This window comes from Panthera onca, chromosome B4 (genome assembly GCF_046562875.1).
Source record: "Panthera onca isolate mPanOnc1 chromosome B4, mPanOnc1 haplotype 2, whole genome shotgun sequence".
Taxonomy (NCBI): domain Eukaryota; kingdom Metazoa; phylum Chordata; class Mammalia; order Carnivora; family Felidae; genus Panthera; species Panthera onca.
The window spans coordinates 24,434,589-24,446,661 of NC_138345.1; the positions used below are offsets into that span (position 1 = coordinate 24,434,589).

At 43.2% G+C, this 12,073-nt stretch overlaps 1 protein-coding gene and 1 long non-coding RNA gene across 8 annotated transcripts in view; one reads left to right on the forward strand and one right to left on the reverse strand.

Annotated features, from left to right (window-relative positions):
- PDSS1 (decaprenyl diphosphate synthase subunit 1) overlaps nt 1-12,073 on the forward strand; it is a 42,537-nt gene that overhangs the window by 20,787 nt on the left and 9,677 nt on the right. For 5 of the 7 annotated variants that reach the window (XR_009617617.3, XR_009617618.3, XM_078450333.2 and 2 more), the window contains 3 exons: nt 195-306; nt 406-515; nt 11,983-12,063. Coding sequence is in view for 4 of the 7 variants with exons in the window: in XM_078450333.2 (XP_078306459.1) it covers nt 195-306; nt 406-515; nt 11,983-12,063 (303 nt within the window). In the remaining 3 variants the exon portion in view is untranslated. Of the gene's footprint in view, nt 1-194; nt 307-405; nt 520-11,982; nt 12,064-12,073 lie in introns of all 7 variants that reach the window. The other 2 variants (XR_009617619.3, XM_060659126.3) reach the window with 2 other exon arrangements.
- On the reverse strand, nt 4,399-7,899 carry LOC144616966 (uncharacterized). Its single transcript, XR_013556934.2, has 2 exons — nt 5,883-7,899; nt 4,399-5,648 (listed from the first exon to the last, which is right to left on the reverse strand). It is a non-coding gene; the product is annotated as an uncharacterized LOC144616966 (long non-coding RNA).

Genomic DNA, 12,073 nt, shown 5'->3' on the forward strand with positions numbered 1-12,073 from the left:
TGATCCCATGCCCACTATGTGCCGAATCTGTAACTGACGATTACAGAGTCCTACTGAGGAAGAGGTAGGGGAAGACTCACGGCCAAGATGAACCCTCCCTCCCTTTCTGTATTTATCTTCTGAGGAGCCAGCTTCATTGTTGGCTCCACTGCTCCGACCCTTTTCTCTGAGTTGTTTTCTTTTTTCTTTTCTAGGCTGTTCTCGCTGGTGATCTAATTCTTTCTGCAGCATCTATAGCTCTGGCACGGATTGGAAATACAACTGTCATATCTATTTTAACCCAAGTTATTGAAGATTTGGTGCGTGGTAGGTTAATTCTGACGCTGCTGCTTTTTTAATTCAGTCTCAGTAGAGTTATCCAGGCAATCAAACCGTATCGCAAATTACCCCTTTCTTTCTTTATAGGCGAGTTTCTTCAGCTAGGGTCAAAAGAAAATGAGAACGAGAGATTCGCACACTACCTTGAAAAGACCTTCAAGAAGACTGCCAGTCTGATAGCCAACAGTTGTAAAGCAGTATGTACGTTCTGTCTTTGTTCACGTTAAAAAAAAAAAAAAAAATGCCTCATAGCTCTTTCTTGGGAGCTAATTTCCTGGGAAACATTTCACTGGAGAACCTTAAAATAGTAACCAGAATCCCAAGAGGTCATTGAGAGAATTACATCCCCAAACAGTGGGATCTTCTGCTGTGGGTTTCATGTTCATTGTCTTCTTTTGCTGTGCATGCATTCACTCTTCATCCTTCCCCCCCCCGAGAACAGAATCAGAATAAGCTATCTGCACCCAGTTTACTCTCCAGACTGTTTAACATTTTGAAAAAACTTGTCATGATTAGTGGAATAATGTCTTTCATGGTTGTTGTCCCATATACCATTTCTGACATGTTAGCCTTAAAAAGTTACAAAGTGCTGTGTTTTGGGGGGGGGGGGGGGCGGGGGGCAGCGTGGTGTGCAGAGGAAGAGAGAGAGAATCTCAAGCAGGCTCCTAGCTCGAAGCCCGACACAGGGTTCGGTCTCACGACCCTGGAATTGTGACCGAGCCAAAATCAAGAATTGGGCACTTCTGCCCAAGAAAAAATACCTGTTAGGTTGTCCTAGTTTTCTTTGTTCTTTATTAGGAGTAGTAGATCCTCCAATCTTTGGGGAATAAACTATAAACAAGCCATTTTTCTTTGGGCTGTAAATCGAGTGTGCACCATAACTTTTCTCTCCCTTGATTTCCCTCCCTGGCCTTCCCTCTGGTCTTCTTGTTTTTATTTTGTATTTTTCCCATTCTGAGAGGCATGGGTCCAGCTTTTCATTTTCTTGGATTTACTGCCACTTTTATTTTTATTTATTTTTATTTTTTAATTTACATCCAAGTTAGCATATGTACAACAATAATGATTTCAGGAGTAGATTCCAGTGATCCATCCCCAACAAGTGTCTTCCTTAATACCTTACCCATTTAACCCATCCCCCCCACCCACTATCCCTCCAGCAACCCTGAGTTTGTTCTCCGTATTTAAAAGTTTCTTATGTTTTTCCCCCTCCCAGTTTTTATTTTAGTTTTGCTTCCCTTCCCTTATGTTGATCTGTTTTGCATCTTAAATTCCTCATGTGAGTAAAGTCATATATTTGTCTTTCTCTGACTAATGTCGCTTAGCAGAATACCTCCAGTTCTATCCACGTAGTTGCAAATGGCAAGATTTCATTTCTTTTTCATCGCTGAGTAGTATTCCACTGTATGTATGTATGTATGTATGTATGTATGTATGTATGTCACATCTTCTTTATCCATTCGTCCATCAGTGGACATTTGGGCTCTTTCCATACTTTGGCTATTATCGATATCACTGCTATAAACATCAGGGTGCATGTGTCCCTTTGAATCAGCACACCTGTATCCCTTGGGTAAATGCCTAGTAGTGCAATTGCTGTGTCGTAGGGTAGTTCTATTTTTAATTTTTTGAGGAACCTCCATACTGTTTTCCAGAGTGGCTGCACCAGTTTGCCTTCCCACCAGCAGTGCAAAAGGGTTCCTCCTCTCTGCATCCTCGCCAACATCTTTTGTTGCCTGAGTTATTTATTTTTAGCCATTCTGACAGGTGTGAGGTGGTATCTCATTGTGGTTTTAATTTGCATTTCCCTGATGATGAGTTATGTTGGGCATTTTTTCATGTGTCTGTTTTCCATCTGGATGTCTTCTTTGGAGAAGTAGCTATTCATATCTTTTGCCCTTTTCTTCACTGGATTATTTGTTTTTTGGGTGTTGAGTTTGACAAGTTCTTTATAGATTTTGGATACTAACCCTTTATCTGATATGTCATTTGCAAATATCTTCTCCTATTCCGTTGATTGCCTTTTAGTTTTGCTGATTGTTTCCTTCTCTGTGCAGAAGCTTTTTATTTTGATGAGGTCCCAGTAGTTAGTTTTTGCTTTTGTTTCCCTTGCTTCCAGAGACCATGTTGAGTAAGAAGTTGCTGCGGGTATGGTCAAAGAGGTTTTTGCCTGCTTTCTCCTCAAGGATTTTGATGGCTTCCTGACTTACATTTAGGTCTTTCATCCATTTAGAGTTTATTTTTGTGTATGGTGTAAGAAAGTGGTCCAGGTTCATTCTTCTGCATGTCGCTGTCCAGTTTTCCCAGCACCATTTGCTGAAGAGCACTCTTCTTTTTTTTAAAGCCAGTATTCTTGGGGCACCTGGGTGGCTCAGGCGATTGAGCATCCAAGTGCGACTCAGGGCATGGTCTCACAGTTCATGAGTTCAAGCCCTGCATTGGGCCTTGCTGCTGTCAGCGCAGAACCCACTTTGGATCCTCTGTCCTCCCCCTCTCTGTCCCTCCCCTGCTCACACTCTCTCAAAAAAAAAGTCAGTATTGTCCTTATACAACATGTGGTATTTGGTTCTAGCCCCTAAATGAGAGCCAGTTCTCTCCATAGGATTACTCATCTGACCATACCTCCGCGTAATCAATGTGGCAGAGATGAAACCTGGCAAGTAGGTTGCGATCAAAGCAGCAACAGAGGGAGACCTTCAGGGGACAGATGGACATTGCTGCCATGATGCTCTCTCAACATTCCTGCAGTTAAAGAGCACTTTTCCTCAGGTCTCTTCAGTGAAAAAGGCCCCTTGCCAATAGTGTCTCCATTCTGAAAAGCGTCAAGAAATGGATAATTGTGAATCCTAAAAGAATGCAGACATTTTCTTCCTAAAAACACAAAATTGAAACACTAAGAAATGTGAATTATGTAGAACATGCTGGCCATGACTTCAGCCATTTTTATCTTTAGTGAAAAGGGCCAATATTTTTTTGCAAAGAATTGCCTGTGTGGTTTTTTAAAAAGAGAGATGGCTGGGGCATCTGGGTGGCTCAGTTGGTTGAGCATCTGGCCCTTGATTTCACCTCAGGTCATGATCTCACAGTTTGTGAGTTTGAGCCCTGCATCAGGCTCTGCGCTGGCAGCATGGAGCCTGCTTAGGATTCTCTCTTTCTGACCCTCCCCAGCTCATGCACTCTCTCACTTTCTCAAATGAATAAATAACTTTTTTTTTTTTAAATAAAAAGAGAGTTGGCTGAAAATATGGTAGACGTTAGAATGCCAAATAAAAGAATCACTCATTTTAAAAGGGTGCCATAAAGTTGCTACATAAACCCTTCATTGATCATCATACCTTTGATGGTCAAAATCTCCATGAAGACGGAGAGCCAACTTCATAAGGCACACTAGGGCGTTAAGTGAAGCTTGCAGATGATCAAACCCTACGAAGGGCCAAGGGCATGGACCCAAGGCACCAAGGAAAGCTTTGATCGTGGTGTGGTCACAATGCTCTGCTTAGGAAGCCAGAGACGTTATAGCACACATACTCATTTATAAATTGCACTTCGTTCTTCACAGATTAGCAAGTAAACAGTGGACATGTGTAGTAACATGGCTCGACCCTTTTTTAAAATGAAATGCTTCGTGCTGTCCACTAGGAGGCATTCCGGCATCATCCCACAACTACTCACTTTTTATATGATTTATTCCTATACTCCAGAGCTGTTAGAATAATAAGGCAAAATCATAGTGTGAGCGCTCTAAATAAAAGGTTCTATATTTAAGTGCCTATGGGTAGAAATATTCCAGAGGTGTTGCATATTCAAAATGGCTATTTTTATATACTCCTGGTATTTAAAATGCAAAGACATTTGGGCTCCAAAAGTTCATGCAAAGCAAACCAGAAGTGCCAAAAAGAGGAAATACACAGAATTTAAACATCAGAATTATTGTGGAATAATTAATAGAATTCTAAGATGTTATGGGAATTTGAAGGAAATTTAGCAGCTTATAACTTAATCCTGTTAACTTTAATCACTCATTGTTATTTTTTAGTAGAAATAGTATAAAAACTAAGAGAGGGTTGTCTAAGATTGGTGTGTTTTGTTTTGTTTTGTTTTAAATAAGGATTGTATTTTCCTTTCTTCCTTTCCTCTCTTGTCCTGTCCTGTCTTTCTATGTCTGTCTTTCTTGTAGACTCTACGTTCAGTGTGGGGCTTGAACTCATGATCAAGGGTCATGATCTAGGCTTTGACCCCTAGATCAAGAGTCCCATGCTCCATCGACTGAACCAGCCAGGACCCCCTCTAGGATTATTTTATGACACTGATTGATAGGAAAATGGAAGTAATATGTTTAAATGAAAGGTTACTTATTTGTGTCCTAGTCATATAGAATACACTCGAGCTTACCAGTGGAGGCCGTGATTTCTTCCCCAGAAAAATCTCACAGGAATGAGATCTGAGAGGTCCAGTGGCCCATCCAGTGTTACTCAGTCAGACATGGCTGAGCTGGGATTGGAACCCAGAACTGGGTATGATAATCCTGCATTCGTTTGTTTTTCTTTTCTTTTTTTCCAAATTTGTATACTCTCCAGTGCTGCATGAGGCCTGGAATCAATGGGCTGCCTTCCTGTTACTTTATTTCCAAAGCCACAGTATGCTACCACAGGATTTTGTTTTGTGGGTTGTATTTGCAGAACAGTGTCTTTTGGTACAAAATTCTTATCTAATCTACACATAGACCTTATTCCTATTTTACCAGCTGTCATAATATTGTAATAAGGAAAGGGGAGGGGCGCCTGGGTGGCTCAGTCGGTTAAGCCTCCGACTTCGGCTCAGGTCATGATCTCACAGTTCGTGAGTTTGAGCCCCGTGTCGGGCTCTGTGCTGACAGCTGAGAGTGGAGCCTGCTTCAGATTCTGTGTCTCCCTCTGTCTGTGTCTCTCAAAAATGAATAAATGTAAAAAAAAAATTTTTTTTTTAAAAAGAAAAGGGGAAAACTTTTTCTCGTCCAGGATCCAGTCCAGGATCTCTTGTTGCATTTAACTGTCATAAGTCTTCGATGTCTCAGTGTGCAACAAGTTCCTCAGTCCATCTTTGCTCTTATGTTACCTTGATTTTTTTTTTAAGTTTATTTATTTATTTTGAGAGGGAGAGAGAGAAAGAGATAGCTCAAGTGAGCATACGCAGGGGAGGGGCAGAGAGGGGGAGAGAGAGAATCTCAAGCAGGCTGCACTGTGTCAGCCTAGAGGCCAACACAGTGCTCAATCTCATAAACCACAAGATCATGACCTAAGCTGAGACCAAGAGTTGGACACTTAACTGAGCCACCGAGACGCCCCCATTACCTTGATTTTTTTTTTAATTTTTTTTTTTAATGTTTATTTATTTTTGAGAGAGAGAGAGACAGAGCATGAATGGGGGAGGGGCAGAGAGAGAGGGAGACACAGAATCGGAAGCAGGCTCCAGGCTCTGAGCCATCAGCCCAGAGCCCGACACGGGGCTCGAACTCACGAACCGTGAGATCGTGACCTGAGCGGAAGTTGGATGTTCAACCGACTGAGCCACCCGGGCGCCCCTACCTTGATTTTTTAATGTGTCATTGAGCCTTTCAAGTTGGATCTGTCTGCTGCTTTGCAAACTTAGATACCGGTTATGCATTTTGCACAGGAAAACAACAAAAAGGATGCCACCTGCTCAGTTCATCGCGTCAGGGGCCACGTGACGCCCTTTTGTGCTGTTACTGGTGGTGTTCACTTTGATCACTTGATTGTGGTAGTAACTGCCAGGTTACTTCATTTTCAGGTTACTATTTTTCCCTATCTGGGGAGGGATTATGAGATTATGTAAATCTGCTTATCAAACTCTCTCTGGTTTTCGCATCTATTTATGATTCTTTCTTCAGATACTTATTACCACAATGGCTGCCAAGTCACTGTTTTGTGAATTCTGTCATTCCTTCAACATCTTGCTTCTATGATAGAAGGGTATTTGATTTAAGGACGATCTTATCTCTGTGAACTCTTGGATTCTTATTCTATGGATTATAACCCTTTACTGTTATTTATCTGAATGCCGAATTATCCCATATTTGGCCAGTGGGGAAGGCCTTTTAACCTGGCTTCTGTGTCCTTTTAATCTACCCCCATCATTCTTTTAGCACTTATTTAATTTCTTTATTTTTTAGAGAGATTGCAAGTGGGGGGGTGGGGGAGGTGGGGAGAGAGAGAGAATGAATGAGAATCCCAAGCAGGCTCCATTCTCAGTGTGGAGCCAGACACGGGGCTCGAGCCCACAACTTGCAATCGCGACCTGAGCTAAAATCATGAGTCAGACGCTCAACTGACTGAGTTACCCAGGTGCCCCAACACTTCATTAATTTCTGGCAGAAGACGTTCCAGGTTCATCTTGTCCTTCCCAACACTAGGATTCATAATTTCTCCAACGAGCCCTGTTCTTTTGTTGGAGAATGGTATTTAGAAACCAAGATCTCTCCACTAGGTATCATTGGGCCCTCCAATGATAGTAGACAGAAATAGGAAATTTATATATATATATATATGGGTATGTTTATGTCTTGATCTTTTTATTTCCCATCTATGTGTATCCAAACAGTGATGTATCATATTGTTGGCTCATTCCACAGAATTCATGATTTATCTAGCATTCTGGCCTTCCATACAGTTGACCTTTGAACAACATAGGTTAGAACAGCACAGATCCTTATATGCGGGTTATCTTTTTTCTTTTTAATAAATACAGTATAGTACTATGAAAGTAGTTTCTCCTTATGATTTTTTAAAGAACATTTTCTATAGCTTTATTGTAAGGATGTAGTATATAATACGTATACAGAGTATGTGTTAATCGAATGTGTTATCAGTGAGGTTTCTGGTCAACAGTGGGCTATTAATAGTTAAGTTTCGGGGGAGTCAAAAATTATATGCAGATTGTCACCTGCACAGGAGGTGGAGGGGTGTCAGCACCCCTGACCCCCATGTTGCTCAGAGGTCGACTGTATTTGTAGCTCCTTTCCCCAAGAATGAGAAGCTTGACTCCCATTCTCCACAATATATTTATTTGCTCAGTCCCCTAGAATATACCAAAGGGGTTTAAAAATTGGTAACTCCCATCTCTGTAAAAAACAAAAACCTAGTAGTTCAGTATTTGTTTATAGTTCCTTTTTGTCTTTAGCCTGAGGATAATATAATCAAAAATCTGTGTTCGAAGTTACCTCTTTTCAGTGTGGTTATATTATTATTTGAAATATAAGCTAGGTTATTTTTTACTCCATTTTAGAGGTCCCCTTCCATTCTTAACCAATTTTGTTTTTGCGGGGGTTGGAGGCTGTTGGTGTGGTTTTGAGTGTATGAAATGTTAACCTAGCTCCTTAAGTCAGAAGTGTATACAGACTGGTACTTGCCCACCATTCCCATGTGTCCCGTCCCCCTCCTCATCCTTTCCACCCACCCTGTAAGTGACCAGTCTCTTTGCTTCTGCTTCCTCCTTCCTGTGTTTCTTTTTACACAGATGAACAGCCCCACATGCATGTTGTTTCCCTTTCTTTCTTGCAAGGAAAAGTAGGATGCTGTGCTACCTTTTCTGTGTGTGTCTGACCTTTGCACCTTGTTTTCTTCAATTAGCAGTGTATCAGGGATGTCATCCCATGCTGCTCTGTAGAATCTTCCTCTGTATTGTATTGTATTGTATTGTATTGTATTGTATTGTATTGAGAGAGAGAGAGGGAGAGAGAATTTTAAGCAGGCTGCACACGCGGCACAGAGCCTGAGGCGGGCTCCATCTCATGACCATAAGATCATGGCCTGAACCAAAATCAAGAGTTAGACTCTCAACCAGCTGAGCCACCCAGGAGCCCCTCTTCCTCATTTTTTAAATAGCTGCTTCGTATCCTATCGAGTGGATATACTGTGGTTTTCTCAGCCACTCCTATATATGGGTGTTTAGGCTTCTAGTAGTTAGTTTACAATTACAAATAATACTATAGTGCCTAACCTTATGCAAGTGTGTTTTTTATTTTTATTTTTTAACGTTTCTTTATTCTTGAGAGAGAGACGAGAGCCCGCGCAAGCCCAAGGGCATATTTTAGGGGGAGGTGCAGAGGTGGGGGGAGACACAGAATCTGAAGCAGGCTCCAGGCTCCAAGCTGTCAGCACAGAGCCCAATGCGGGGCTCCAACTCGTGAACTGCGAGATCATGACCTGAGCTGAATTTGGACGCTTAACCAACTGAGCCACTCAGGCGCTCCAGTGTGTTTTTGAATTGTTAGCAGTGTACCTTCAGGGTGTATTTGAAGGTAGTCGTGTGTGTGGTTCTTGCCCCACCACGTTTCCCTCCATAAGGACTGTACTCTGAGATGTTCTCACCACCAGGGTATGTGAGCTTCCTGCCTGTTTCCCCACAGCCTCGCTCACTGAATGTGTTGTAAGGCTTTTCAGTTTCTGCCAGTTTGATAGATGAGAAAATGTTATTGCAGTGGGGTTTTAATTTGCATTTCTCCCTTCTAAGTGAACTTGAACATTTCAGGTGCTTAAGGGCCATTTTTATATCTTCAGTTTTTGTTATTTGCCAGTGTCTTTTGCCCATCTTCTAACGTGTTTGGTCCCCCCACGCCCCTAGTTTTAAAGAGCTCTTTACAGGGGCGTCTGGGCAGCCCAGTGCGTTGAGCATCCACCTCTTGATTTCCGTTCAGGTCATGATCTCTGCTCTAGCAGCCTAGAGCCTGCTTGGGATTCTCTCTCTCTTCCTCCCTCTCTGCCCCTCCCTCGCTGTCTCTCTCTCTCAAAATAAATATACTTTAAAACAAAACAAAAAAGAGCTCTTTATATAATAAGAATGTCAGCACTTTATCTATGATATTATGTTGCATATATTCTCCCCCAGTATTTTTAGTTGGTTTTTGACAACACCCATTTCGATATTTTGTATGTAAGAATGGAGCTCCAATAATCTCCACCATTTTTTTTAATAAAGAAGACACGATGCATCTGTGTGTCTTCAGGATAGATGTCTTAACTTCCTCGGTGACACAGAGATGCTTGATGAACACCAAGTGCTGGTCCCTGCAATGCAGCCTGTGCTCCCCAGCCTTTCTGAGACCAGGCTCATGAGAACGTTCTGAGACCTTCCTCCTCTTCCCCCAGAAGAGCCACACGCGTACAGCAGGACCTGCTGTGGGCCTGCTTCCAACAGAAAGGTTAGCCAGGCTCCGCTTTCTTTTACCCTGTCATTCCTCATCCTCCACCCACATCTGGAAAGATAAGAGGCACCTGTCCCCTGGCGCTGAGCACAAGAAGCGCTTGTGTCCTGTCCGCACACGTCCTCTGTGCCTTTTGTGTTGCACTGCTTGTGACTTCTCCACCTGCACGGGACGGATCCAGGCGATCCTTACCCGGCGTGGGGGAGCGGGATTCTCTGGGCACTGAGGAACGGTCTTTGCACCCCAGGCGTGGAAATCTGGGCAGAAACGTCCCTTCCCCGCCTGTGAAGCGGAAGCTGCCCACTAAGTGTCACTCGTTTCTGTGGTAGCATGTGAGCTGCGGGCGGTGCGCCCAGACCACACAGCTTTCTGCTTCCTCGGGCACATGATTTGACTTCTTTGGGCTTCTGTTTTGCGCCCCTTGGAAGCAGTGTAATAAAGTGATTAAGAGAATGGTCTCTGGAGTCCGACTCTTGGGTTCAAATTCTCATTCCACCGTTTCCCAGCCCTATAACATCTGGTGCTCTCTGTGCCTCCAGGCCTGGCCCGTAAGTGAGTTAATACATGAGAAATCTCAGAATAGCTCCTGGCATATGATGAGGGCTTGGTAATTGTTTGCTCTTATCATCATCAACCACAAAAGAAATGCTTCTGGGACACTGTGCAGCTTAACTAAGATAATGTAAAGTGCTCATCATATGTACTCCATAAATTTTAATCCAGTGAGTTTAGAAATAGAAGAGAGTTTTTAAATATCTCTTACTTTTCAGGAAGAAAGCTGGCATTTCTGTGCTGTTTTGTGTTGAAGTAACAGCATGAACAGGCTCGCTCTCTGAGTTATTTCTGCCTGGAAAGGGGGTGTCATTGTGTTCTGAGCTCAGCACATCCTCAGCTGCCCAGATCTTACCACATTTATTCTTTCGGCCAAGTTGATGGCTTTCTTGACTCTTGTCAGAATTTCTAAATCGTCTCCCAGCTGGTGTCATAGATTCTTTAGTATGGTTGAAAAGAGGAATCTCTTCCTGTACGTGGATCCGTGCCTGTCAGTGGTCAGGTCTGTGCCGTTGAAAGCGGTTGTGAGTTTGTTATTCATTCAAGTGGCCACCTGACCTTTCATGACAGGCAAATTTGTATCAAGGACCTGCAGCCAAACATTAACGCGGTCACAGACTTCATTAAGTCATCAAAAACATTCTCAGGGCTAAGAGAATGTTGCCCAGATTGTATGAGCTGGCTTTAATTAGCCACAGAGCATGGACACTACCCAGCTCCTGTTCCTGCACCTAGGAGAAGGGGAGGAGGAGGATAATTAACAACAACAGCAAACATCTAGTGTTATGGCCAGATGCCCAGCACTCAGCTGAGGTTTAAAAGCAGCATCGCGTGTATTCCTCACAGCAGCCCTATGAGCTAAGTGCTTTTGATCCTGCATTTTACAGATGAGGAAACTGAAGCCCAGAAATACCAAGTAATACGCTAAGTTCGCGTGGTAATACGTAGCGTATTTACACGCCCCTGGCAGGCTAACCACAGAGTCCGCACCACTGGGCTACACAGATGCCTGAGCAAAGAGGGTGCCGACCAGAGGGTCACGAAGGACAGGATCCTTCATCATCAGTGACCCACCTCAGGAAGGAGACCGCACCTTGTCTGCCTTTCTCATGGAGTCAGCATAGACATTTCCTCTCCGGTGGAGTAGACCTCATTCCTGTTCCCTCCTTTCGGTTTTTACCCAGTCTTTGTTTTCTGAAGTGTGGCAGGGTCTGCTTAGCAGAGCAGTGGGAAAGGCACTCAAGTGACCGGAGCCAGCTAGTTTTTTTTTTGAGTTTTAAAAAGTGCTTAGAAGTCTTACTTCTCCTCCACTGAAAAAGAAAGGAAAAAAAAAGTTTCCATGTAGTTAATTACTTCTTGCAAGAGAAATACAGGAGCAGTAGGAGCATGAAGACCCTTGAGGATGAGAAAACAGGATGTCAGAAGCGCGAGGTCTGAGGCTGTTTCACACATGTGAGGAAATGGCTGCATTTGAGAAATAAGTGAAATCACCAAAAATTTAGTATTAAAAGAAACTACAAATGAGGAAATACATATATAGCAACATCATGTGTGATTAGATCAGACTAGCTAGCCCTAAAATAAGGTCTACATCAATAGAAAAATAAAAATAAAGCCAACATTTAGGCCAGGTTTAGCACCGAGTGCCGGAAGCAGTGGGAAAGATGACTTCTCCTGGGAAAGGGGTGGAAGGTGGTTTCCTTAAAATTTGAAAAAGCCGTCTGAGGCTGACATCCTTTCATTAAAAGCACCAGTGGCGTATGCATGTTTGATCTCCCTCTGCTGCAGTATCTTCGGACCAGCCTCACTGCCTCTCATTTGAGGGACCGGATGGATGCATCTGTGCACACAGACTGGGGCTCCCCGGCTCGGGCCTGCCAGCAGCTTATTTCAGAATTCTCTCTCTGCTTCAGGTCTCTGTCCTCGGATGCCCTGATCCAGCAGTGCATGAGATTGCCTATCAATACGGGAAAAACGTGGGAATAGCCTTTCAGGTCGGTCTGC